General features: G+C 41.6%; 1 protein-coding gene across 14 annotated transcripts in view; it reads left to right on the top strand.

The window, feature by feature from the left end:
* CELF4 (CUGBP Elav-like family member 4) overlaps positions 1-18,522 on the top strand; it is a gene marked incomplete at both ends in the record, with an annotated part of 693,394 nt that extends 674,872 nt beyond the window's left edge. For all 14 annotated transcript variants that reach the window (XM_082496991.1, XM_082496998.1, XM_082496993.1 and 11 more), the window contains one exon: positions 18,395-18,522. In XM_082496991.1, coding sequence (XP_082353117.1) covers positions 18,395-18,522 — 128 coding nt within the window. The remainder of the gene's footprint in view (positions 1-18,394) is intronic.
* Positions 18,523-27,326: the final 8,804 nt, after the last annotated feature.

The following is a 27,326-nucleotide window of genomic DNA, read 5'->3' as shown; positions in this document are numbered from 1 at the left end:
AGAAAATAATTCATTTGTTGCTCTTGTCTCACTGTTGAAGTACCTGTACACAGCTCGTCCAAAGTGAGTGAGACAGTAGAGCAGCATCTCAGAATAGGATTGTTATTCTTTCCTGTTTGGCTCTGAATTCTGCCCTGCATTTCCAGCACAAAGTTATCTCCTTTGGCTGCTACTGGCAGAATAGTGTAGGTGCAGCCACAGCAGTGTTAGGAAGAAAGCGAGACCTGCCACCAGCCTGGCTCCTGGTTTCTGGAGTCCAGGACCCTGCAGAGAACCATTAACACCTGCACTGATGAAACCACATTGCAGTCACGAAGGCTTTGACTTTCCCCATTCAGAGGCCTCTGCCTCCTGGCTGACCAGGAGCAGCGAGGAATGCAAACTACAGCCAACAGCAGCCTCATGTATAAAATGTGAAAGTGCTCAAAATACATCTATTGTTTTCCATAGCAGGAAGGCTTGCTGTAGTGTGTAAGACTGCCTGAGAAACAGTCCTGATTTCTCACTGAAAAAAGTAATTTAAATTGGGAGGCTTCTTTGCCTTCGACTTTTCTTCTGCTGTACTCATCCAGGCTATACCCAAATCTTTCCTTCCTCTCTTCTAATTTTTCAAACCTCTGGCTTTTATTTCCCCCCCTATTCTGACTCAGCTGTAACATGGCCAAGTGCAGACCACACTTCTCCCTCCCGCTCACTAACACCCTGTCTTTCCCCACAGCCTAAGCCTCCATCACACCGACCATATCAGCATCTCCTCAGGCTCTGCCTTGTCCAACCTCACGTATTCAGACTTACTGATTTCACCTTCACAGCTCTTCACCGTTCTGCCCTTCTGTCTCCTCTCTCACTACTCCTTCACTCAACGCCCAGCTGATACTTGTAGCCTCTTCCCATGCGCTTCTTGTACAGCCAGCACGTTTCTCCTGCTGGGCCGTGCTGTCCATTCCCAGCCAAATGGCAGGGCCACAGCAGGAATCATTGTCTCACTCAGGGAAAAATTACACTTAGTCGGACACTCCTTGAAGACAATCATTCCCGTTCTCACAGCAGGCTGATGTAGGAAGTTTTGCACAGAGGCACAGAGCGCCACAGCCTGAATGTCAGCTTCTGCAGGACTCTGGAGCTTGTCTCTGTGCAAGGCAGAGACTGAACCGGTTGTCTCACCTTCCCACAGCACGTGTGTAAGTCCTTCTGTGTGTAGGTATGCTAAATTTTAGAGGACATGAAATACATCCATGTGCTGGTCTCAGTGGTTCTGGTGATAATTCCCCTCTCGGTTATGCAGATAATTTAAATGTGACCAGTTTGTGTACAAGGCAAAAAGAGAACGCCAGTAAAATGACACTATTGAGGTTGATAAGGCAAGTAGCCAATGTGAGAAGACCCATTCTTCACGCTGCCCACACACGGCTAACTCTACCTCTGTTGTAGGGTGATGTTACAATACAGTCCTAATTTCAGGAGCATTCGCTGTTGTCACACAAGACATATTTTAAAAAGGCATTTGAAGACGTTAAAGTAGTGAAATACAGAGACAGACATGTTCTAGGAAAATGTTTTAACAGAGAAGAGAGAGAAAGGATAGGTTTGGGCAATATTAATTAGGAAGACATGACAGAAATTAGAAAAATGAGGATGTGGATGGAGCAGCAGAGGCCAAATGATTACCCCAAGGTGTCAAATAAATGTAGATAAATTAAACTTGGAGGAATTGCTTTACTGGTGCACTTGGAAATTCATTTCTCCAGTCACTTCTTTCTGAGAGCAGTGAGCACCTGGATCTGCTGGCTCTTTGCATGCCATCAAGCAGCAGATGCTGTTAGGCCAGTTCTGCTCCATGCCAAGTGTGGCATCTTCAGTTTCTTCCCATGGGACAATAACTCCCTGATGTTGTGAAGAACCCCTCCTATGCCCACAGAGACATCGTCGTTTCCCTCTACTCAGCTCAACATGGTCTAACGCCCCAGGTGTGAGCAACTGCAACTGCTGGATGTTTTTCTCCTTTTCTGTGCATTCCAGGTGGACTTTCACACTGGCAGTAGGGATGTGTCCCCCATCCCCTTTTTGAAATGTCCCATATAAATAAAAGTAGCAAGGAGCATTCTAGCTTTGACTACAAACTGTGAGGGCTTCTTAGGACCATAGGTTTATATGACCTAAAGAAAACATCTTTACTTTCGGTACAATGTGGACATTGAATTTTATTAGAGATTCCTGCAGGGAGTCCACTCAAAAGATGCTGGTGGGCCATCCCATTTGGACAAATGTCCAGTCTTCTCTGAAGATGCCAAAAGAGAGAAGATAATACCATTTGATGAGGGTCATACTAGTTAATTACCTTCACTGTTAAATATTTCTATTCCCTACTAAACTTCTGGCTGCTAGCTTGTGAAAAGAAACAGGGGAACCAAAGGAGAGAGATTAAAGGTGAGAAAAGCAGTGAGGAATGAGAACTGGACACAGGAGGGGGTGAAGCTCAGGAGAAGAGCTGAGGGTTGGGTAGAGCTTGTATTATGTTATTAAAAACACACTGCGGCAGTTCAAGACCAGCGTGGTGGCAGAAAGGTGGGGTGGGAGACGCAAGGCAGCAGGCAGGTCGTGATGGTCTGCAGAGTTTCAAACTAGAAGCTGAAACAGAAAGAACAGAAATATCAAGAGACTGGGACATCAGCAAAGCTATTCAGGGCCCTGGGACCAGCGGCATTGCAGATCAGGTCTAAAGTGCATTGGCAGCACTCCATAAGACATAGGAGTAGAACAACAGACCCTGAGGTACATCAGAAAGATATTGCTCAGCACCTGCTCACAATGTGCCTCCAACAAGCCCTGCCAAATCTAGCAGTTTCTCGTTTAATAATAGAAAAGACATCTCTCCTTAAGTCCATACCGAGAAATGAGCAGGTCTGGGAGTAAGGTGGTGTAAGGGTAAGAAATTCCACTCCCATCTTCCTGACCCATCTGGACATGGGTCAACCTAGCTGTGTGCCTCATGTAGCAGGACACTGACTCCTTTGCACAGGGCTTTGAGGAGAGTTATTTACCAGCTCAACGTTTTGGGGGGTTTCTTTTCTGATTCTTCTTTTGGTAATTCTCACCAGATAGAGGAATTACTAGAAAGCACTTGGGAGAGAGGTGGAGCTCTGCTTGCTGCTGTCACCAGTACTCTGATTAAATTTGATAAGTTTTCTCTTTTTACTTTTAACCTGATTTCAAATTTCCTAAAAGTCTCTACCTGAGCCTTTCTCCCTGTAGCCCATGGAATTAGGCTATGTGCTTCATTTTGCGTGATCATTAACAATACATTTTGTTTCAGGTCCCTGGACAATATGAGATTGTCAATCCCATATAGCTATGGGCTGCGGACCAAAGCTCAGAGTGTAATGGAAGAAGTCACTAATTTGAGTGCCAGAGTTGACACAATATGGGAACAATTTTCCAGGCGCGTTAAGTATGCCTGACCCCTGGGAAGTTTCAGTTCGGATCAGCAGTAGTTTGCTGTGGTCCTCTCCACTCTGAAGGACCTGACACAGACGGACAGCCAAGGAGAGATTCATGAGTTGGAAAGTAAGCCAAGGGGAGGAAAGACACCATTAGAGGGGTGCTTAGGTTTCCCAGAGGAAAGGGAATAGAGGCACAAAAGTTTATTTGCTAGCTGCTCTCTGCTATATTCCAAAGCAGCCAGGCTCTGAGACTTCAGGTCCGCAGAGTAAAGACGGGACTCTTCTTGAGCTCATACGGAAAGAGTTGTGTGAGTACAAAAGAGAAGGAGCTGTTCATCAAACTCACTGCACAGCACCTCCAGCCATTGCAGTTGGCTGGGGGAGGCTTTAGGGGGAGGAGGAGGAGCGGGAGAAGTATTAGGGCTGTGAGCCACTATTCATTTACAAACTATAATTAATTTGATGTTTAGATTAATTTCTGATGCACTCTCAAAGGTGCACTGAAAGCATTTTTCCTTTATTATAATGTTGATTGCTTATTGGGGAGATAAATCTAACTGTCAGTTATGCACTGACTTACCAAAACTTTCAGACCAAGCAAGCATGTATGCATAAGGAACAGCTGTTTGCAGCTCTCCAGTTAAAGGGACAGCTCTGTCTTTTCCCAATAACTCACGTTAAAGAAAATCTATACATTGTACACAGGGACTTCTTCTTTCTTTTGTAGCTTAACAATTTATTAGACAAGAATATGTTAGCAGAATCTATCTTCTATTTATCTGTCTGCCCATGTGTCTATCACTATTCTATCCACCTCTCCACACAAGTGATAGACATAGTCCATCCAGAATACGTTTAGAAGTTACGTTTGTATACACATTACCACATGTACGCTTCCACAATCATTTTAAATGTTTCTGCTTATAGTGTAATTAGATGGAGGAGCTCATTACTGCAGGGTCTTTGTGGCTACTCATTTAATGACCTTCAAAGAGGGAATGGCCATTTATGTGACTAATAGAAATGAATCGATGTTAAGAGTTAATGCCAGAAGAAAGAAAGAGGAAAAATAAGGAGAGTTTTTAAGCAGATTAAAAACTTACTGCTCTGGGCTTCAAATCAATCCATCAGCACTGGGATCTAGGAAAGGAACCTGTCCGGGCTCCTGTGTGCCTGCACAGCGTGCTATCTACTGCCACCTCCTCTAAAAGCCCTTTGACAGTAGATAGAGCAGATGAACCCGAATTGTATATGGCTGGTCCTACGTGTGACCCAAGGCTATTATCGTTTCAAATGCGAACACCTCCATATGTAGAAATGCTAGAGGAAGGCCTCTAGTGCTACTTTCATTCAGGCCAGAAGTTTCTATTCAGAAGTCAGAAATAAGGAACCCTTCAATGGGTATGCCCATTTCTGAACTCAAGGTGAGTGATCTGCTGTGCACAGACTTACCGCATCCCACTCTTGCAATATTGCAGACCCACCACAGCATTTTGGTTACCCATTACATCTGGGTTAATTTTTGTTTTCTCAAGATCTCTCTCACGCAAGGTGAATTCAAGCTGTAGAATGGATGAGGCTCTATCAATCCATCCAACCATCCATCCATCCTCCCATATATCTATCTTCAACTTCTTTATAGCTGTCTATCCTGTCTCATTCATTGCGCAGGACTGCTCTTAAGCATTGAGAAGTCTGTCAGCTAGCTAGTTACTGAGCAGCTGTTCAACAGATCCTCACAGCTCTGTGCTTCGCCTCAGGCCTTCCTTCCCGCACAATATTCAAACACTGCTATGAATATGAATTTATTATTATTTCCTCATCTGTTTTCCTAAGGCCCTTCCCAGCAGAGCATTTGAGAGGTTCACAGAGCTAAGTAACGGCAATTTCACAGTGCTCATGGTGTCCTCATTTCACCAAGGGGATGATGAGGCACAGAAAGATATTCAAAACTATTTATTAATCTTGGATACCTAATCTGAGATACCGTGAGCCTGATCAGTCTGTTTGCTTGTTTTCCCGGAGTATTTAGCACAATGCAGGGCATGCTATGTTTATGTTCACCTCAGACACAGGTACAGGCACCAGCCTTTCTGCTAGTGAGATATCAGGTCACGCACCAAGCACCAAGAAAAGAGAAACACACAAGTGAAGCTTCATCTTCACCTGCAAACTAAAGAGGCCTTGCATATCAGCTCAAACACTGTGCCATAGCTATCCACAACTTTTAATATTTGTATGCCATGGCATCTATTTGGGCCACGACAATTAACTCACAGCTGGAAGTTGTTTGGGCATGGCTCAACAGTGACAAGGTCCAGGGACTGTCTTAGACAGCAGTATTGACAAGACAACTCTTTTGAGATGTGTGTTTAGTCACGTGGGTACAAGCCACAATGTACCATTTGCACTCAGAGCCTGCTCTATTTTATATACTAGTGAAAAGCAGCCTACGAGATCTTAAAGGAATTTTGTGACTTATGATTTACTCATCATAACTGGGATCTCATGGCAGAAATAGAGATCAATTCCAGTTCTCCAAGGCAGCGTTTACTCGTACAACTACAAAACCATCTTTTTCCTGCCTTATTTACTGTCTACATTCCAACACTTGTAATAATGAGTCTGATACATGGCCATTTCCCTCACCCTGTTATGTTATTCATTCTCTACAGTAATTAAAACAAGGATGCCATGAGAAAGAAAAATACCAAAATGTGTGGTTAGAAGCAATGCCTTAATGCATATACAAAACAATACAGAATTAAAATTTTATAGGTAACATCATTTCTTGCATTTCTAACTCGAGTGCTTCATTTTGCAGCCTTATCATTGTTTTAATGTATCGGTGCATGTGATATCTTCCCTTTCCAAGTAAGCAAACGAAAATAAAAAACATCCCCAGGTGAGATTAACATATTCAGATATCATATATCAACATCTTCAAAGGTCAACATCAGGTTAACAACTTGCAGATCCCCATAAAAATAGGTATACCTTTCTTAACCATACCTAGTTTCGACTATATCAAATCCTCAACCAAATTCAACCTCATCTCCACTATATCCAGTCTTGATCTGTAATATGTCCTATATGTATAAGTTTGTACATTATATATGTATTTATATATATATATTTCTGCAATGACAAATATGTCTGCAAATTACTAAAAACAATGAAAACCACTGAACAAGTAGTTTGAATTTAGGCAACCTGCTCCAATGCTTGCTGGCCTTCAAGATGAAAAAGCTTTTCCTTATATCCAGTCTGGACTTCTCTTGCTTCAATGTATGCCCCTTGTGTCTCATTCTCCCACCACGCACCACCATAAAGAGACCATCATCTCTGTCTTCTTGCTCTCACAGAGCACGTGCTCCAGCCCTTGTACATCCTCATGGCCATATGCTGAACTCAGTCCACTTTGTCACTGTCTTTCCTATGTTGGGGGAAGATGTCCAGGTGTGGTCTAAGTAATGAGTAGAGAATGGTAATCACTTCCCTAACTGCCTGGCTATGCTCTTGTTAATAGAGCTCAGGATGCTGTTGGCCTGCCTTGCAGGTCAGGGCATATCTCTGAGATCCTCGGTGATGTAACCCATGGAAAACCTAGAGAGTGGGACTATGCCCCTTTCACCAGCTGAGCTTTAGTCCCCTTGATATTTAGCCAGGCATACTTATTGTTATAAAAGGGAAGAGGTGCATCTAACATCTAAGAGCAGTTGCTGTCTTTGGCTACTTCACAGGCATCCCTTTTTGGCAACATGACCTATAAATGTGATCGTCTTCTGACCATTTAAAGGTGAAATTATATGATTGTTCTAAAGATAGCTCTCCATGACCCTTTAAAATCCTTCTCTAGAAGAGCCTCCAGAAATTTTAAAGTATTTACCCTGGTCAATCTGTGTCTCCTGACATGGCTGAACAGGTTTCAGAAGGATTATTGTGTCATTGGATTTTTAGAAATTCTTTTGAGAGAAGAATTTTTGCTACGTGATTTCAGGAGTCAATGCATGAGCCACTTTTTTTTAGGGGCAGCTCATACTTTTACCCCACCCATTCAAAATAAGATCCTTCTCTAAGTTATCAATAACCATCCTGCCTTTCTCAGGTTTTCTAATCAAAGGCATTTTCATAAATGAGTTTTCCAGCAATATTTCTACTGCCCTTATTTCAGTAATTAAAATACAAGCATATTTTTCCATCTCTCACCCAAGGGTCAATCAAGAGTTCAGTCAGGTCATTGGGCAGGGGCCCTAGAAGCCAGAATTAGATCAGGCTCCAGTCAATCTGTGATATGATTCAAGTCCCATAGATTGAATATAACTCTTGTGAGGGAGTGCAGAACGCTCTTCACAGAGATCTCCAGTATCCAGGATATTCTTTTGAAGGCCATTAATGGTGAATACTCTGACAGCAGACCCACAGGAATTTTTCAGCATCTACACTATAATACGAGGGTGTTTCATTCCCATTGATGTTGATGACAAAAGAAGCCACCTGATCATTTCCCTGTCCATTGTGTGTAGGTGAAAACACAGAGGTCTTACACTGAAACTGAAAGGACCACAGATGTAACAGCTGGTTGGATCTGGAACAGTATGTTATCTTCCAGCTTAAAATGTACCTGTATAACTCTTTCCTTTCTTCTCTTGGTACCCAGCATAGTTCAGTGCCAGTTCTCAACCTCCTGGTCTAGATATCAAGAGATTCTCTCTTTCCTTTTTCTCTCCCAAATGACTCACTGTGTATGAGGAGATTTTTTCCTGTTGATTTCACTTTTAGTTTTGTTAGCTGGTTTTCACACAGTGGCCTCCATAGAAGGTAAAGTATTGGTTTGGAAAGCATGACCAAAAACTATTCATCACTACTTCTGGCTTATGAAGAGAAACTTCCAGAGTGTCCCACAAGAGAAGCTTCAAGTCTTTCTATATCAATTGTGTTTTCCCAAGCTACCCATAATGAGGTATCAGGTGTGCAACAACATAGAGGAGAAACAGTTAATTGTCCATCTAAGTAATGATCATCAGGATCAAGGTGAGGATATTCTGTACATTGCTACACCAAAATGGATCTATTCCAAAGACTCTCTGGGACATGTAAGAACTGATAAAAAATCATCATTAGTCACTAGTACAATTCATAGTACACCTTCCTGATAGGTTTTCCTTTTTTTTTTTTCCCTTGACTAGACCAGGAAGGAATTCACTTCCGCTCTATGAAATATTATCAAAAGGAAGGTCACATTTTATGATGTTTGTGTCTTATTGACCAAGAAGGATGACTTTCAGTAGCTGCAGTGTTCATACATGGCTTCTTTATCAAGAACCCACAAACTGAGTGCTATCCAAGAGAGAACCTGCGAGCAAAGAAATTAACATTGAGATAAGAAATGGATTGTGACAAAGCTGGTGGAAGCTTCAGTACTTACTTTCATCTTGTTTATATTGTACAACTCCAACAAAACAAATGTAAAAATAACATTCATCTTGATTCAGCAACACTTTCACTGCATCCTTAACTAACCTACTTAGATCCCACTCATAACGTGTAAAATCTATGTTAAGTTCATTCTTTGCTTCTGATTTTACACTGACAGAACTTTTCTCCTCAAAAGTTCATCTGCTTTTTCCAACTGTGTACTTTCCCCATAAACCTTATATGAATACATCACGGCATCGAAAACTTGCAAGGAAGGCTCAGAAAACAAGTCAAGAAGAGTTCCTTCCATTTCTGAAAGCAGTTAGGAAGTGGCTTCAATTCCAATCATCATTCAAAAAAAAGACCAATACCATTCACTTAATTATGGGTGATTCCTCACTGGCTAGTTTGTTTCTTGTGAGGAAGATCATCATCAGCTGCATTGGAATATCATGTTTCTTTTAGAAGAACCACAACGCTTCTTGTTCACAGCAGACATATATGTATACTGGTCCAATATGTGATTCATGGGGTCTCCAAAGAATGGCTGAAGCCTGAATCCTTCATTTCTTCCATCCATTCATTGGATGATTTCAACTCCTACTTGAGAATGGGCAGTCCACTGCATCAGACAAATAGTTGTTCATCCTTTCAGCAAATTCTGTTTACAAGAAAAATAGAAATTTTTAGAGTTAGCTTCATTCTTATGATGAGCAATCTGTTGTGGTTTTGCTTATTCTTTTTTTCTTTTGAAAAAAAGTTAGTCCTGATCAGGAGCCCTGGTTTCAGATGTATGTATGAGTCAAAGCCCTAGATCTCCACCTGGTAATTTAAACTGTCCATATTCTAGTCTAATCTTGAGTCTTAACCTTGTGCTTTCAATGTGAGTCATGGACAGAAGTTTCTGTATGAAAAGAAACCCAAACAGATTGTGAAAGAGACGAATCACAGGAAGAAAATTCCTTCTTGGTTTGAACCACCATATCCAGGGTCAGCATCTGCAGCCCTCAACCTTCTACAGAAAAGGTACTGCTTCCTTGAGGCAGTGTCTGGACAATATCCAGCTGACAATGTACAATAACAGGGACCACTTCTCTGCATATTCCAGCTCACACTGCTTCAATGTATAGAGGTAGTTTCATGCACAGGAAGACAGGAAGGTGACATAAGGAAGATGCTCATGTATATCAAGCTACCTTCTGCACTGGGTGTTCTGACCTTTAGAGAAAGTTAATCATGCCATCTACTTTCACTCTTCATTTAATCTCTCCTTCCCATCTGTTCAGTTTCTCTCAGCTGGAAGCAAGATGAAGAACGAGTACCAGTCAGCTGTCTCAGTGGTCCGCAGCCCACACTTTGGGGCCATTTATTATGAGGCATTAACATCAATTGTCACCTCTATCATGACTGTTACCACAGTCCATGCCAGATCAGTAGGCAAGAACTGATTCTCTAAATATCTGAAATGTGAAACGAACAATGGACGGACAGATAGACAGATATGCAGTATCAGAAGGGGCCAGTCTGATCCTTTGGACTGAATTCTGAAATAACATATGCCAGATACCTCGGCTCATGTGACAGGTTCAAACCTTCTGCTTGAGTCATAGCATACCTTTTAGAAAATCTCTTAATCAAGATTTCATGTGATAGGTGCTCCACCCCTATTGCTAAACAAGATGTTCCAAAAAAGTTAATTATCTTCACTATTTAAAAAATGCAGACTCAGTGTCTTATTTCCATTTTAAATTTGTGAAACGTCTGCTTCCATCCAGAAGAAATCATCAAGCTCTTTTTTTTCTATATTAAAAACAACATTCTATTAGAAATTATTTATACACTATAGTCAGAAGACTGTTTAACCTTTTCTGCAACAAACTATGGCAACTGTCATTACTTTTGCAGACTCAGAATTATTCTTGTAGTTATGAATAATTCTTAAAACTTATTTTTTGTAGAGAAATCACCAGAGCTAAATGCAGAATTCCAGTAAGGATCTTTCCTGAGCCATACTCAGAGGTAACATTAGCTTCCTACTTCTAGAAGATATTCCCCAGAGACTGGCTTAATCCCAAGACTGTACTGCGTCTTGGGAATTTCAGTATTTCAACATAAAGCTGAGAGCTCATTTATTTGGCTGTTATCATGACATACATGTTCTTAGAAGCACTGTTTTCTAGTGAAGATTTCCCCTTCTTATAACTGACTCGCTTGCTTTTTCCTCTGGATACTTAATTTTGTATCTGGTTGGATAAAAATGAACACTCCTGAAAAATGAAAATTTCTTAAAAATGAAAACTCAGTCCAGTTTGTGCAGTGAGCCGTGTCAACATGACTTACTTCTGGCATTATTTACCACTTCACCATTTTTGTATGACTGACAAATCTTACCAGTAATTACTTTAGATATCTTCCAGGTAATGTTAGAGAAACTGAATCGCACAGAGCTTTCAGCATGCTCCTGGAGGAGCCTACCAGAAACTCCTCAATAATCTAAGTCACAATTTACAATGGTTTTGGTGTTGTATCTATTATCCAATTTTTAAGAAGTTTGATATGGGCTTCTTTCATTTTCTATAAATAAAGGCTCCCTTAAATACTCTAGAAAAGTTTAAGTATATGCTATGAAAACTTATTAATCAAACTAGCAATTTCATACAGCCAGGTTCATTTTATAAATGCTATTTGCCATGAAACCATGATGATTTTCATTAATTGTGTACCTTTTAATTCTTTGTTACATCATCTCATATCAAAATTTTCATAATTTTACTTAGGTTTGTGAAAGATTAACTAAGTTTAGCAGGTCCACTAGTTTACATTCTTAAAAATTAATAATAGATTTATTTTTTTTTCTGAAACACTTTGAAGATTTTCTAGTATTCTATAAATTTCTAAACACATTGAAGATTTTCTAGTATTCCATGAATTTCTAAAATGCAAATTAATTGTTCAGGAAATTTCTGAGCCAATTCTTTGAATATTCTGAGGTTCCAATTATCTCATCCCACAGATGTGACATATTTAGTAGTAGTTGTTTAGCATAGTCGTCAGTTTCTGACTGTTATTACATTACAAAATGGATGGATGGATGGATGGATGGATGGACAGATGGATGGATGGGATGGATGGATAACTGGATAGACAGATCACACTTGGACATGATTAAACATCAGTGGAAGGTTAAATATTCCAAAAAGTCATCCAACCCTATTAGACACCAGAAAACAGCTGAAGTGCTATGCCCTTGATCTGAAGACATACTCCTTTATTGAGTATTCCAGTACTCATAAATCACCTTACAGTACAATACCTTCAAATGCATACATACATTATAGAGCTACTTACATACAGATTGTGTCCTGAAATTCTTTACAGCACTAAAAAATTGCAAGACAGCAGCTAGTACATCGTGTAAAGAACATAGCAAGGTAAAGATCTTGCAAGGCAATTAAAGGAAAACCTCCTCTCTCTGATAAGACTAATAAACACAGAGAAAGAGAAACTGAGCAGTCTTAGGAATGAAATGGACTAGAGCAGCAGGGAAGTTCTGAGGTGTAGGTGGTCAGGTCCCGGTGAGGGGAAAACGGCGGGAGCTCCTCCCCAGCACCCTTCTTGCAGAGGAGAAGACTCCCGTGATTTGAACTCCTTATCATTGCCTTCCCAGCAAAAAAGTGCCTCCCTGATGTTCCTAGATCTCACCCTCCTCTGGTTAATAATAAAAGCAAGGAAGCCATGTGCTGAAAGGACAGTTATATTAATAACCAATTATATTAATAACTAATTTCTTAATTACTAACTCAAATGCTCGGGGTAAGGAAAGGAGCAGGGCCTCTGGTCTAACCCATTGTGAGTGCTTTCTGCAGCTTCCTCTGTCTTAGTAGTCCAACTGGGGCTCCCTCTTATGTCCTGGGTAGCAGCACTTTGGACACAAGTGAAGCAAGGGGCATGGACTTCTCCGGTGCTAGTACCCAGCCCATGTGCGTGACATTTCTTCTTTTTCACCGCATGGGAATCTGCCTTCCACAAGCTGAGAGGCAGACCCTTGCTCTTCTGTTATTCTCGTTCTCTCTAGTGAGATGAACATAGGTTGAATGACAAAAGGGACAAGTTCAGAAGAATGATATCCTCCCCATAGCTAGTGACTTTCATAACTGGAGGAACAAGAAGTGCCAAGAAAGATCCCTTATGACAGTCAGACAAATACACTGACAGTCAGAACCAGAAAAATGCATCTCTGGACAAAGAAAGCGAAGCATCTCTGAGATAGTAGTTTTGTGCAGCAAATATCTGGAACATAGGTCAAATAACTCAGTTTTAAGACAAGTTAAATAGCTGTTGCTTTGAGATTCCTCTCTTCCTTTCCATTACCTGAGATAAGCCTATTTGCATGAGTGGACCTGCTGTAGGACCATCTGCCCCCAGTTCAAGAGTCTGGATCAAAAGCTTGCAGCTGGACCTGTCATGCACCATGGTCTTGACTTCTGATTTGGGGGATGCTGAGTGTATTACCAAGCATTGGGCTCCATCCACGGGAAAGCTTCTGCTGAAGAGAGGCAACGTTATTCCAAGCTGGTAGCAGATCATCAAAAGGCCATTTTGCACATTAACCGCCAATTCTCGTTACAGCATGCAAAAAGCAACAGAAGACTCAGAAAGACCAATTAGGGATCCATGGGAACCTAACGATGTGCTCATTCAGCAGTGCACTTAGTGCACGAACTAATTCATGGCGATGCAGAGACACTATTCATTGTGAATGAAAAGTTTATAGTTGCAAAAGGGTCTTCAAATGCACTCTGAGATGGATTGCTAATTCCCTTCTTTACCATCTCAGCTGTTTAAAACAGAAAAACACCCTTGAGTAATATCAGTTACATAAAGTCATTGGTGATCATGTTGGCATCATGAGAAGGACATGAAGCTCCCTCAGCATGCCCCACCACCAAGACTTCCTGTGGAAGAAATGGAGAAACCAAAGCACCCTCCTAGATGCCAGACCAGTTTATGCCCACTAATCATTTACACAGTCACACAGGAAAAGAACAGATCAGGAGAAGACACGGGCTCCAACAGCATCTCCTGGAAGATGCTGTGCAGAATCAGGAAGATTAGATGGCCTGAGCTGCAGTCCTAGCAGATTTCTTCATTCTTTGTTGCTTTGATAAATCATTTATTAGAACAGCTTTTTTACATAATCCCGGGGGGAAAGGGGGGGGGGGGGGGGGGGGAAGTAAAAAAAGAAAAAAAAATCCCCCCCATAAAATAGATTTATCACAAAATCCTGTCCTCCTACCAGCCATCTTCAGACCAGAACATATATTTCTCTGATTATTAATTAACTGATGCACAGAAACAGCTTCAAGCTTTTTAACCTCTCCCTTTCTCTTTTGTCCTTCAAAAGTGTAGATGACAATGCAGGGGTGGTGTTCAAAACAGATAGCTTTGTGAGCAACTGTAGTACTATCATCACGCTTTGAGCCCTATAGTCATGGGCTCAAACATTAAAGCAGTTCAGAAAGCAAGTATTTAAGCTATTTTCACGGTACATACATCCTGTTCCTAGTCATACATGTTGTTTAAACCTGGCGTAACACCATTAAGGTTGCTGGCATTGACACAGAGAAACAAAGATGGTTAACTGGCAATAGTGCATGTAACAACAACAACAACAAAAGTCATGTAATCTACCAGTAGGTATTTGACCTGAAAAGAGAAAGGAATATGATATTGTTAACACAGCTTGTCTGTCTGTCTATCTGCCTATCCCTTATCACTGTAACATCTCAACTCTCAGGATAAGCCATAGCTTTTCTTCTTTTTGGAGTCTGTCCAAACACCCTCAACAATATGAAATACAACTCCACATAAATAACAGGAAGGGAGAGAGCCAAATGCACCACCAACTTCTGAGCGTATCAGTCCCCCTGAAACTCAAACAGTCAAATGCAGCTGGAGGAATTAGCTGGTCTGTCCCAAGGACGTGGTCACAAGAAAAAAACAATTATTGGCATTTGCCCTCCTCCTTCTCTCTCCCCAGCCCTCCCGCCCCATCCCCTCCACCCTCAGCTGCTAGCCAGTGAAGATTTTTATATTACAGCAGTGGATATCAGGACAACTAAGGAGAAAAAAACAATACAAATCTGGTCCAAATCTGTAGGCAACCAATACCAATAGCAACAGAGTACAACTCCCAGCTTCATTATCTGGTCTAAATGAAATATAGTGAGCAAATGCACTTCTGATCTCTCTTATTAGTCCCATTTGTTAAAATGCTGCGTTATTTACAGCTTTGCACAGAATGAGGAAATGGCCTTAAAATTCCATCTCAGAAGCAAAGAGATGATAAAAACTAGTGTAGCTTTGTGAGCTTATCTAAAGGGAAGGTTCTTGCAGAGGTATCACCATCCTAGCGCCAGCACTTATCACCCAGCTAAAGGTCTAGTCTTGGCAAAAGTAGACAAATAGTAGACTTCCATCATACTTGGCAGGAGGTCTGGTGGGGTTTGCGTGCATTAGGAGTTTGAGTCAGTGATTAACATCACATTGGGGAGTGACCTACCCAGGCACTAGCCAGTTAACAACATTTTACCTTGAGATGTCAGTCCCATCTGCAGAACCAGGTAAATCTCACAGTAGAGGTACCTTGATTTAAGCTAGGTGCCTGGCTTCATTGCAGTCAGCACTGGTCCCTGCTACACTGCCCGTGGGACCTGGTTCATTTGAGCACAGCTAGGAGTGTCCTGAAAAAAGAAAGAAATCATGTCCTACGCTCCACCGACTGTATCAGCTAGACCTCCACTGATTTTTTTAGGATCCCAAGGTGATTTGCTCGCAAATGGATGCACTTGTTGACACACACTAGATGTGCACATTTAGTCAGTATGAAGCACACTGCAACAGGACCAGTTACAAAAGTAGAAGTCAAAGCTTACAGGCAAGCTACGTTCTCTATAGACATGATATAAGCAATTATCCAGCTGCATCCCACTCAGCTTTGATATTTGGTAGCTGCATACACATTAGTAAAGTAAACATACCTGGCCATTTCCCCTAGCTCTGGGGCTAGCTGGAACAGAATGGCCCACACCCAAACTGTTAAATTCTCTTACTTTCCAGAACATCATAACCACATCCAAGCTAACTACTGAAAACAGCCTCTGTGCTAATACTTAGACTTTTTCCAGGGATTGATTGGAGTCAGGCACAACCCAAAACTGTGTCAAGGTCCTTTCTAAAAATCCATTGGTATATACGATTGGTTTCCAGTTTCTCTGAACTTCCCTGGCACAGTTTAATTTTACTGTTATAGATGTAGCTGAGGGGTCTTGGACAGGAGTATTAGCAGTCCAGAGGTGATTTTAAAAAGAACTGGCTTTCACTACACCCTGTATTCAAAGACGTGAGGTAACTAGGCAGCAAATTTCATGTTGAAGCTCAAATAAAACATTTCCAAGGGAGCTTCCAGCAGTATTTAAAGACTGAATCAGCTCAGGTGAAATCAGGAGGTGTTTAGTTTATTTCTTTGCTGAGATCAAATCATTGGGCCTTGTTGACTGATAGATTATTTAACTAGTCAAATGTAAACTGGGAACATTACCAGGTGCTTACTGGCTAATAAGCGATTGCAAAAGCAGATCCATTGCCATTGAATAATACACCAGCTCATTACTCACCATACATAACTCTCCAGTTTTCTGTCTAGAGATTGATGACTGCTGTGAGGCTTGAGCAACACTTTTGCACACGTCTTTAGAGCTGCAGTGTTGGTACCTCCTCATCCAGGTGGTTGGTAGGAAAACTGCGTGGACAGCCAGTTACTTGGAGCCTCAGCTTCAAGGGGGGAGGCTGAAGAGGAATGCCTGTTTATTCCATGGCCTCTATCTTAAAAACACAACTGCCACACTCAGTTAACCTGTTGTATCGCTTTGAGGCTAAGACTATAGGTTTTATGACCTCTCATAAACTTATGTTATTAGCGAAGGGCAGGCAGGACAGTTTTAATGCAAGAGCGAGAAGGTATACTTGCACATATGCGCATGTGTGTGCGTGTCTTTTTCAAATACGAGCCACTTTGTGTCATCTGTGAGACTTGTTTTCGAGAAGGAACTAGACCAGGGAGGAGGTGCTGTTGACTGCATTCACAGCATAGCCCAGGGCTGTAAGCCATGCCTGGTGCTGTTGTCAGGAGCAGGTGTATACCTGGCAGCAAACGTTCAGCATTAGCTTTTTGAAGGGCTCTCAAACTGTCTCTTCATTTCAGCCTGTCTGTTGAGACACTAGGTTCCTAGGGTTGATTTGTGCTGCCAGAGCTTTGCAGGAGTGGGAAGACAGATGGCTTTGTCTGGAGTGCAGACTGGCCCAGGCTAGTCGTACCCAGGGTTTGTGCTCAGAAATGTTGTTGGCACAAAGGGACATTTCTGGCAAAGGTAGCAGAGGCAATTCTTATACAGTGTGATGGCCCCCTGCCTCACTAATATCACAGACCCATGGTCACTCCAGCTAAAGTCATATACGGTCTGGGCAAATGAGGCCTTTTCCTGGAGTTAACATTAAAAAAGAGAAAAAAGAAAAAAGGAAAAAGAAAAAAAAAATTAAAAAAAAAAAAAAGAAAAAAGAAAAAAAAAGAAAAGAAAGACAATAAACCCACACCAAAACCCCTCCCCAAAGCTGAATACATTAGATGCATTGCATCCTGCATGGTTCTGACCTATCTTGGCTCTACTGATTCCCAGAGAGCAAGTCTTCCATTGAGACAAAGAATGCCATTTAGGTGGCCTGTAAATACAATATTCAGTCACTATAGGTGCTCCTACTGCTGGATGCGCTGCATGCCTGATTGGATGATTTACTGGCAAGGTATGAAACTACTTATGGAAACCATGTTAGGAAAGCACTAGTGTTCATCTTTCTCAACTGCAGAGTCAACAGAAAGTCTGCAGTAATTGCTAGTTAATAAAGCTCTTCATATGGCTTAAGTGGCCAACAATCAAACTATTCATGCCAATGAATACCATAATGGAGGACTTATTAAATTCACATTTTACTTATATTGCTATCATAAGGAAGCAGCAATAAGTATATCAGGTTCCCTTCTTTGTGAATGTTGGAAAGAAAAGGAAAGGTTATGCTGGTGAGTTGAGGAGGAAGATTTACCCAAGTCATGATGGAGGGAAAAAAAGCAAGACAGAGTGCTTTGAGACAGTGCATCACATCCACTGAGACCCAGCTCAAGGGACCCAAATCTCGTGTGTGGATCCCTCTGCTTCGCATAATCTTGTGTCCAAACTGGCACACAGACCAGGCACTGTGTCCTGGGACACTGATCTGTAACAACCCCTCCTTCCCTTCGTCCCTCATTGGCAACCATCATCTCCTCACTCGCCTGCCTGCCTGCCCACCCTCCTACCTGCTTACTCCTTCCCTTCCACTGCCCTCACCCCCTTCCCCATGTTCATTCTCAGTGGTCGTTGCATGTACGTGCTGTGGCCCGCTTCAGCTCATTAAGCCCCCTGCCTTGCCTCATGTTTTGACAGGTTTTGTGAGTTTTGACAATCCTGCCAGTGCCCAAGCTGCTATCCAGGCTATGAATGGCTTCCAGATTGGCATGAAGAGGCTGAAGGTGCAGCTGAAGAGGCCAAAGGATGCTAATCGTCCCTACTGAGGAGTTGTGGGAACCACTGGATACAAAGCACTAGCACAGGTAACTGCATGGGGAGGGGGGTGTCAGTTGTGGTTGTAGCCTCTCTTTGTGTTGTAGACCCTCAAAAAGATTCAGCTCTGTGACTTTCTAGCTTCTGCATTTTTCACTTAGGCCTCTGGCTAGAGCCACACCACACAGATATGTACCCACACATAAACCAGGAACTGTTTGTGTGTGCGTCTCTTTAGAAAAAGAGGTGGAAGGATGCTTAATGAGGGATGAGCCAAGTTCCCCACCCCAGGGGCATCCTGCATCTCTAGAAAGTCTTTCTGGTCACTAGAGGAGAGCCAACAGCTGTCCTGATTCCCCTTGCTCAGCCAAAGAGAATATTTCTAGTGGCTGAAGAAAATCTGTAATTAAGAGATGGGACCAGGCTGCAGTTTAATCCCGGATGACTGGACTGGGACAGTGTCTGTCTCAATAGGTCTGTGTTGCAAACGTTTCAAAGCATTCTTCATCCTTCATGCAGTATAGTCTGTATCCAGTTTCATCACAGCGTAATAACTTTATGTAAATATGTCTCCCTGACAACTAAATAACCCCTGATTTCTTTCTTCCCAAGCCAAAGAAATGAATAGAAGGATCCATGCTCACTTCTTGTTCAGTTACTGTTAACTTCTATGTGTAGATAAAACCCAACCAAAGCCAAGGAAGCTTTGCTTGAGTGACAAATCTGAACAAGGGTCTCATTGTTAGACTTACATACTTTATGGTGTTGGAGAGGAGCCAGCCTGGTGCTCCAAGGGAACTTCTCGTACATGTAACGGTGTCAAAAGTATCAAGAAGCAGCTTGTTTTGTTGGAAACCCAGCCTATCACCAGTAACAAAAATGGAGATATTTCCAAAAATGGAAATATTTTCCACCACTGGCTGGCTTTTCCATTAGATAATTCTTTGAGAAACAGAAATATAAGACTGTATGTGTTTGTTAGAGAGAGGAAGTCTCCCTGTGTTAAAACTGTTCCACATCGGAGATTCCCCTGCAAACCCAGCACTCAGGGTGGCCCTAAGCTGCAATAAACAGTTTGCACTCCTGAGTTAGTGACAGAGAGACGGGTTAGGTGACCTTTCTAGGCTGTTATAGCTGTAATATCCAAGTTTCAGTGATTTTGATTCAGGCCCTTTTTGACCCTTCTAAGGTACAGGCAGGAAATCCCTATCTTCAACCTTCCCAAAAAACTATGAAGTGTTCTAATTTTTTACTGGTATCTCTAATATCTTTGAAAAACTGGTCTTCAGAGCAGTATCATTTCCATTGAGAATTAAGGAATGGGATCACAACATCTTTGAAAAAGGTGCTGCACTGAAGACAACATAAAGCTGGTTAAGAAACCTTTCAATAAATGTATTAGGTTCACGTGCAAGGTTCAGCCTCCATAGGTTAGACTCTCCTTTATATGTGACTATATGAAGATAACTGTCAACGCATTTTTCCTCTTCAAAAATGTCTTTTCTTTTCCTTGCTTATGACAAGGCCTCTTGGAAGTTTGAAGCCAAAATATGTTTCCATATCCAAATGCTTTTTGCTTCATCACACTGGCTTTTTACAGCAGGTTTTGCTGGGGGAGAGCGGGAGATGCATGCATGCAATTTTGTTAAAGCAGGGACTGTCTTTGTCAGGGAGATTTTCAATAACACCTGCAAAGGGATCACGGAACACCACTGTCTCCTTAGTTTGGCACCAAGCAATAGCTTTATATCGTAGCGTGGCTGTGATGACTGAGGATATACTTGTTTCTTACAGTCATATAAAAAAGTGCAGGGCTGTAGACACCTGTATTGTTAAAGATTGACTGGTATGAGTCTATGGTGTTTTCATTATCATGGATCATTATGAAGTGCTCTGCCTCTACCTTTTCACGATCAGGCCGATGCTGAGGTCTCAGCTTGTTTCCTATAAAAAGAATACTCAATGGTAGGACTAAGATTTGTTGTTTGGGTGTTTGTTTGTTTTTTTTTCCCAGTAAATGATGTAACATGAAATCAGCTGATAAAATGGCAATAAAATTCCATATCTCTCTTTTAGAGCATTTTTTTCTTTCTGCAAAGCAGAACAGTCTTGAATTGTTACCTCTAAAGTCCTTTAGCCTCCCTGCCTTTTCCTTTTATTTTAATGCTCTGCTGCCCAGCAAAATCAGTTCAGTTGTTACCACCAGATCACTTCCATCTTCTGTTTATAGGAGCCTTTATTAGAGGTACAGACAGTCCCTATCAAAATGGAGTAAATGCAGCTCAGAAGTCCTTATTCTCTTGTAGACCCCCACCTTGGTGAGCCCATTGAAGGAGCTGAAGATGTGCCTGTCTTGTAGTAGGAGAGAGTTAGCCACGAAAACGTTTTGTGTGTGTTTTTTTGCACCTAACAAAAGGGATTGGCCAAGTGTATGTGGCCCCATGAGGACACTGAAGGAGCATATCTCAGGGAAGGATCTGATTTAGCACAGGGACTATCGTGCCAGGTTAGACTGGAGAGGACACTTAGTGACAGCAAGTATAACCAGAAGCTCAGAAGGGCTTAGATCCAGCTCTTTCTTCAGTTCATCTGCTTTCCAGTGCTTGAAAGCATCCATACCAGCACCCTAGAAGCAGACAGAAGAATTTTAGTCATGATGGCAACAATTCAGCTTCCCACCAGGGTTGTGTGATAGCAGTCAGCACAGGGCTAAGCTCTCAGCAATAAGCCTTACTTAGGGATAGGTCAGTTGTTCTTGGCTCAGCACGGTGTTATTATACCCCCATGGCTGGTTTGATGTGCAACTTCCAGCCAGCCTCCAAAATACCACTGGAATTCTCTGACTTGCCCACTCAGTAGACAGTGTCATTACTGCTACAAGAAGCTTCCTAAAAACACTAGGACGGAAGCCAGCTAGGCCCATGGGTACAGCACAGACAGCTATTGCAAAGCTTGAGAGCAGGCAGCTCCCTTAACTGGCAGAAATGCAATAACTTCTGTATGTTTTTATCTAGTTTTACTTTGGTCGCAGCTCTTCAGGATCCTTAATTCCAACTTGAAGCATGTGCATAACCATATTGACATGAGGGCAATTACTCATGTGCTTCAAGAGGATGCTCAAGAAACTTTTTAATTGAGATTTTTCTAAGGAAGCGCTTTGTTTTATTGAACTCCTTTCCAAAAAATAAGAAGCTGCCAACAAAAAACACAAGCAGCACCCAGTTTGATGTAATCCACCAGGGTGTTTTTTCTAACCAACAAAGAAAGATCTTCACTCAATTTTAATTCTAGATGCATTTTTTTTTTTTTTTTTAGCTTATAAATCTCCCTTTTGGGACACAAGCAGTCTAGGCCACGGTGATTTGAAGTCCTTTGTTTTCCTTGCAACTGCTCTAAAGTTGCTATCAAACACTGAGAGGGTCTCTGTGATGTGGCAGATAAGCCCACAAGCTGCTGCAGCAAAGCCCTGAAGAATTCAGATGGCAAAACATTTCCAAAATGGCTGCCTCTGTTCTCTTTTTTCTTTATAATTAAAGAGGTGGTTGTAGGAAAAAAATAAAATAGGAGGGGGGGAGGGAGAAGGCAGAACGAGAAATTAAGAGAGGAGGATCATTTGAGGCAACTCTGCCAAAATCAATATATTCTATTACAAATCCCCCCTCAGGACTAGGAAACAAGGATTTGGAGGCAGTTCGTGTGTCTTTCAGGTAGTAAATGCACAAAATAGTGAAGAAAAAAACACCCTGAAATCCATAGCTCCCTTGGGTGGCCTTTCCTAGGAGTCCTTAAGTACCCTGTGATATGGCAAAATTGCAGGTTCAACCTACAGTGCCTGGGGGTGCGTGTGAGCCCTCTGCATGGCCAGTAACATGGAGGACCACTAGGACAGGCAGAAAGACAAGCTCCTCTCATCCTCCCCATAGGACCAGAAGTGATCGCTGTGATTCCAGCCCTCCACACCAGGTCCCAAAGTCAATTCCCTAGTGCCCCATCCATGCTAAGTCAGTAGCAGCCATGATAGGACGATATTGCCTTGAGAACCCCATAATTCACAGCTCTTCTGGTATTAAGGCAGCACAGAAGGCAGCACAGAAACATCTGATAGACCAACAAAAGACATTGCACAGAAGAACAGTGAAAACCCTATCCATTCCACTTCTATGGCTTCATTTTGGTGACTGATCATTAGCAAAGGGTTGCTTACCACCTCAGATAGGTACTCTGCTGATGAAGATTTATTTAAAGCTAAAGATGAAGAGAAGTTTGGGTGGGACTAACCTGGAGCACTGACTGGCATGACACTGAATGAGGCAAAGTGAGTGTGAGTGAGACAAACTGAGTGAGGCGAAAGTGAAGCAGAAAAGTGGAAAAAAAAAATGGTCAACACCAAGATTTTTTTTTTTCAGCTGCGCTCATAAGAGTAATGGCAAAATGTTCAAAGAATTCATTTTCCAGGCAACCTGCTTCTCCAAAATGCCAAGAGAAATAGCAGAGGCCAAAGTTCAAATACAAAAAAAAAGATGTTCAAGTCCTCCTTCACAGCATCTTGAACATGTGCTGATACGTAGTTTATTGTAGGTGTGAGATGCTTGTTTTTGCAGCTGGCTGGAATAGGTGATTTTTTTTTCCCAGAGGAAATGTCTTTTTTTTTTTTTTTTTTTCCATTGGAATGTGTAGGTTACCAAACTGGAAAACTTTACATTTTCCTGTCTTCTGATAAGAAAAAAACACAAAAAAACCCAAAACACCTCATTTTAAAGTAAGAAGACATTATCAGCCAAAAATAAAACAAACCAGCAAAATTCTAAATGCCCATAAACAAAAAAACATGAATGGAAAATTTCTGGACATCTCTTGTAATTTCAGATCTCTTCAATGCAAAGCCTAATGAAAGTGAATTTTTTACTAAATTTTGCATTGCTTACCCCTCTCCGATAGGCTTGTATTACCTCCAGTGAGAGGTTATTTTGCAGTTGCATTGATTTCACTGTTGTCTATTAAGTTGTTCATCTTGTGATTTGCACTAAATATGCGTTATCAGGATCTAATCCCATTTCTTGTAGTTATGCCTCCTACAATCATGCTAACCAGTTCCTCTTCCTCCTGCACAGATTATTGTCATTTCCCTCCTTTAGTCATCACTTAGATCATTTAGGACTTGCTTACATTATGGAAATTTGCACTAGTATAATTACATCAAAACAGTACTCCAGCACAAGCTTTAATATGAGTGAATAAAGTGAGATCAAAATCAGCACAGCTTCATTTGGGAAAGTCTGTTTAGGTACTGAAAAAACATCAGCTCAGCCAATTTATTTTTTTTTTTTCTTTGGATTACTTTTGCTTTTAATTTCCACTGACAACTGGGACTAAATTAAGCGTCCCTCACTGTGTTTGTAACTGAAACTTTGTGCTGTTGTCCTCGTACATGAAAGAATGGAAGTGAATGTTACTGGGGGAGGCTGAAACAGAACCACTGAATGTATTTGCAAACCTGACAAGGAAACCCTTTTGTTTTCTGGCTGATCATCTTTAACCTTTCTGCCCATTTAAATTACTAATAACTTTATTATGGTAAAATTCTCACGTCTGTTCTATAAACCACAGTTTAGATACCAGAGCATGCAAAATCCCATTTGCTAATTATTGTAGTTATTCTAAGATTGGCACACAATATAATGCACTGATGGAAAACGACAATAATTAATTACTGCATTTACTCCAAAATTACAATCAGTAATTACTGCTCTGAGACTGAATTCCATTCAGCAATATTTGGAACTTGTTCTTCCTCAAAGCAGGGCAGCTTTTCAGGAGTATTGCTGTGTTTGCATCTAAATGAGTCCATGTAGGTCACTAACGGATCCGCACTATTTGTCATGGGAGTGATAGAGCAGCACAATGCAATACTATAACACTTTCCTTCAATTTGGAGCATGAATTCTTCATTAAAACCCATGTCCCCATTTTTTTTTTAATGTTAGATAATGCAATTATTTCAGGATTAAATAACAGATGTGAAAGCAGCCTCCCATTTCTCATCCCACTGTGATGTAGTTGGTCCTGATGCTCTAAAGTAAACTTTGGGAGGCTTGTGAGAACTTTTTCCCAATGACTCAGTCAGAAAAGAGCCTGCTGAGTAGTCCCTACCGTGAAAAGACCAGGATCTTGGTATGGTTGTGCCACCTTTGAAGGATTCCAGCAGCAAAACCCCCCGAAGACCTAGAAATGACTGGAGGGTGGTAGTGTTATATTTACCCACTTGACCAACAAGATTACGATGAGATCTTATATGGACCATGTCATGCAAATGAACTGAGTAAGTCAGATTTATCGCCTTTCTAAGCTAACCAGAGTGAGCTTTGATTGCTTCAGTTAATAGGCAGCTGCAGTAATCTGAAGAGAGTAGTCTTTGAAGGAACTTTTATGTTAGGTTCATCCAGCATGGAGATTTGCTGGGCCAGTGCATGAGGGACTGCAACTTGCAGAAAAACTGCAAAATGTAAGAAGAGGAAAGGGTAGATGTTTTAAGCAGCCATGTTTTGAAATGAGAGCCAAAGAGATGGAATAACACCGGAGACACCCATAGCCAAAAAGATTTTTCCAGCAAACACTGACAGAATTCAATACTCTGTTAAATAAAATAGGTACAAAGAGAGAGGAGAAAGACCACAATTAAATAGGCTTGTGAAAGTCTAAGATGAGGTTTAAAAACAAGGGTGGTCTTTTTCCTATAGGACCTTGAAACAAGTGACAAGTCAGCAAAATCTTTTGATGCTAGGCCACTGGGTAGAGCAGTACCCACTAATGAGCAGACAGAAAAGAAGCATGTTATCAATTTGCAAATGCAAGTACCTGGGGAGAGAGCAAAGGGCAAGTTGTTTGAAACTCAGTGTATGAGACCATAAAGGTCTAGGACTTCTGGCAAGAGATGTTCTTGTTAGACGGCCCTTTGCTTCCTATGCTGGAAGACTGATAGATCTGTGTCTGGTGTGTTTAGTCAAAAGAAAATATCAATGTCATGAACATGCTTTTTTGTCCAGATAAAGACAATATGGACAGTACAGGCCAAAGGCAGGGCAGAACCCTCCGGCCCTAGGGAAAGGGGAATTAGCAGAGAAGGTTAATGCAGGAAACTGGAAACTCCCAAGAAAGTCAAAGTTACAAGTGAGCTCCAACACATGGCTCACAGGACTCAGGTCACTTGCGTAGCATTGATCAGTAGGCTGAAAATTATCTGATCTTTCTGCCACTGACCTTTGAGAGCTACTGCAGAACCATGAATTGAAGCAGTATGGGGTAGTGTTTGGCACTTACGCTGTAGGTATAAAGAAAAGGGAGGCTAAAAAACTCCATGAAATTTACTCTGCAGGGGAAAACTGCTACAGGAGTTGGCAAGAATCTTAATAAGGGGTTGCAGAGTGCTCCATCAATGTGAGCACCTTAAATTGATGTCCTTATGGTTTGGAAGGCATATACAATCAGCTGCACTAGAACACTGTTTCTCATTCCCACAGTTATACCCAGTGATATATCAAATGCAATAATTGCATATTTGAATAATTCATGGGTACGGTAACTTTGGCCAGACACAAGTGAATATCAAAACTCTGGTCTCCGAAGTATTTGATTCTGCTGTAGCAGAGAATTGAAGGTTTACGGTGCAAACCCTTTTTCTCAGGTGTCTTTTGTCCTGCCCTGTGACTGCAGTTAGAGAAAAGACAGCTTTTATTTCAAATGTATCATTTTTCCACTTAGCTGAGCTTCATCCAACCTTTTTGAAATATTGGGTAGAAGGCTGTGCTGGAGGGGAAAGGAGAACAGCAGTCAAGTAATTTCCCAACCAAGAAGCAGTGAATGAAAACTCAATGCTCTACTTGGAAAGGTGCTAACCACAACCACGATCAGGTGAAGTTCTCAGGCAGCGTCAATCACCAGCTCCTCTGAAGTCAGTGAAGTGACACTGATTTATGGCAACCAAGGATTCAGGCCCACTATTATTTAACTCTAAATGTTCTCCTAGAAGAGGGGTTTCAATTATTTACGATTCTAGAGGAAGACACCATATCACCACTCTGGGTGCTCTGGTCTTTTTAGAACAGAGAGACAAGGGAATGAACACGCCTTTAGCCACACACAACCATGTGGTTTATTTTAAAAATCTCTTTCCATAACAATGACTTACAAACAGAAAGAATTCTCTTGCAAGCCTGTAAAAGCCACAGTTGCACACCCAAGTGATCCTCTCCAGAAGGCAGATTTCTCCCATTATTGTGAAAGATAGTCTCTCTCTCCATCTCTTCAGATATCCCCTTTTTCCTGTATAGGACAGGTCCAGCAGCTGATCTGTCTGAAGCACCCATTCAATCCAGAGAAGGGCAACTCTTTAAAATCCTCACAGCAATGAGATGCCTGCCTTTGAGATATCTGGCTATATGAGGCCCGGTCCTTGAAGCCAAGAGACATCTTTGAGTTGATTTGGGCATGCTTTGGACCAGGGCCCTGGTTGTCATGGTACAGTGCAGTAATACAATATCTGTCCTATTAAGCAGGTTGCTCTGAAAGAAAGTAGGTTTTCATTACCTACCTAGGTTTACATTACCTACCTTGATTTCTAAGAATTTGGAAATGATTGGACCATCAAACCCACAGGCTGTGCAGTCAGCTATAAATTTGTCTTTGTTGGATAATATTCACTTTCTTTCTCTGCTCTTGAAGCATTTCTACTTATCAGCAGAAGTTGCATCCCATCTCCTGTGACATATGACAAGTGGATGCTTTCCATGCTCTTTATTTTCCTCTGTGCATTCTCCTT

The sequence above is a fragment of the Vanellus vanellus genome, assembly GCF_965231255.1.
Source record: "Vanellus vanellus genome assembly, chromosome: Z".
Lineage (NCBI taxonomy): Eukaryota > Metazoa > Chordata > Aves > Charadriiformes > Charadriidae > Vanellus > Vanellus vanellus.
Note: the sequence above shows the minus strand (reverse complement) of the source record. Positions and strands in the feature narration are given on the sequence as shown.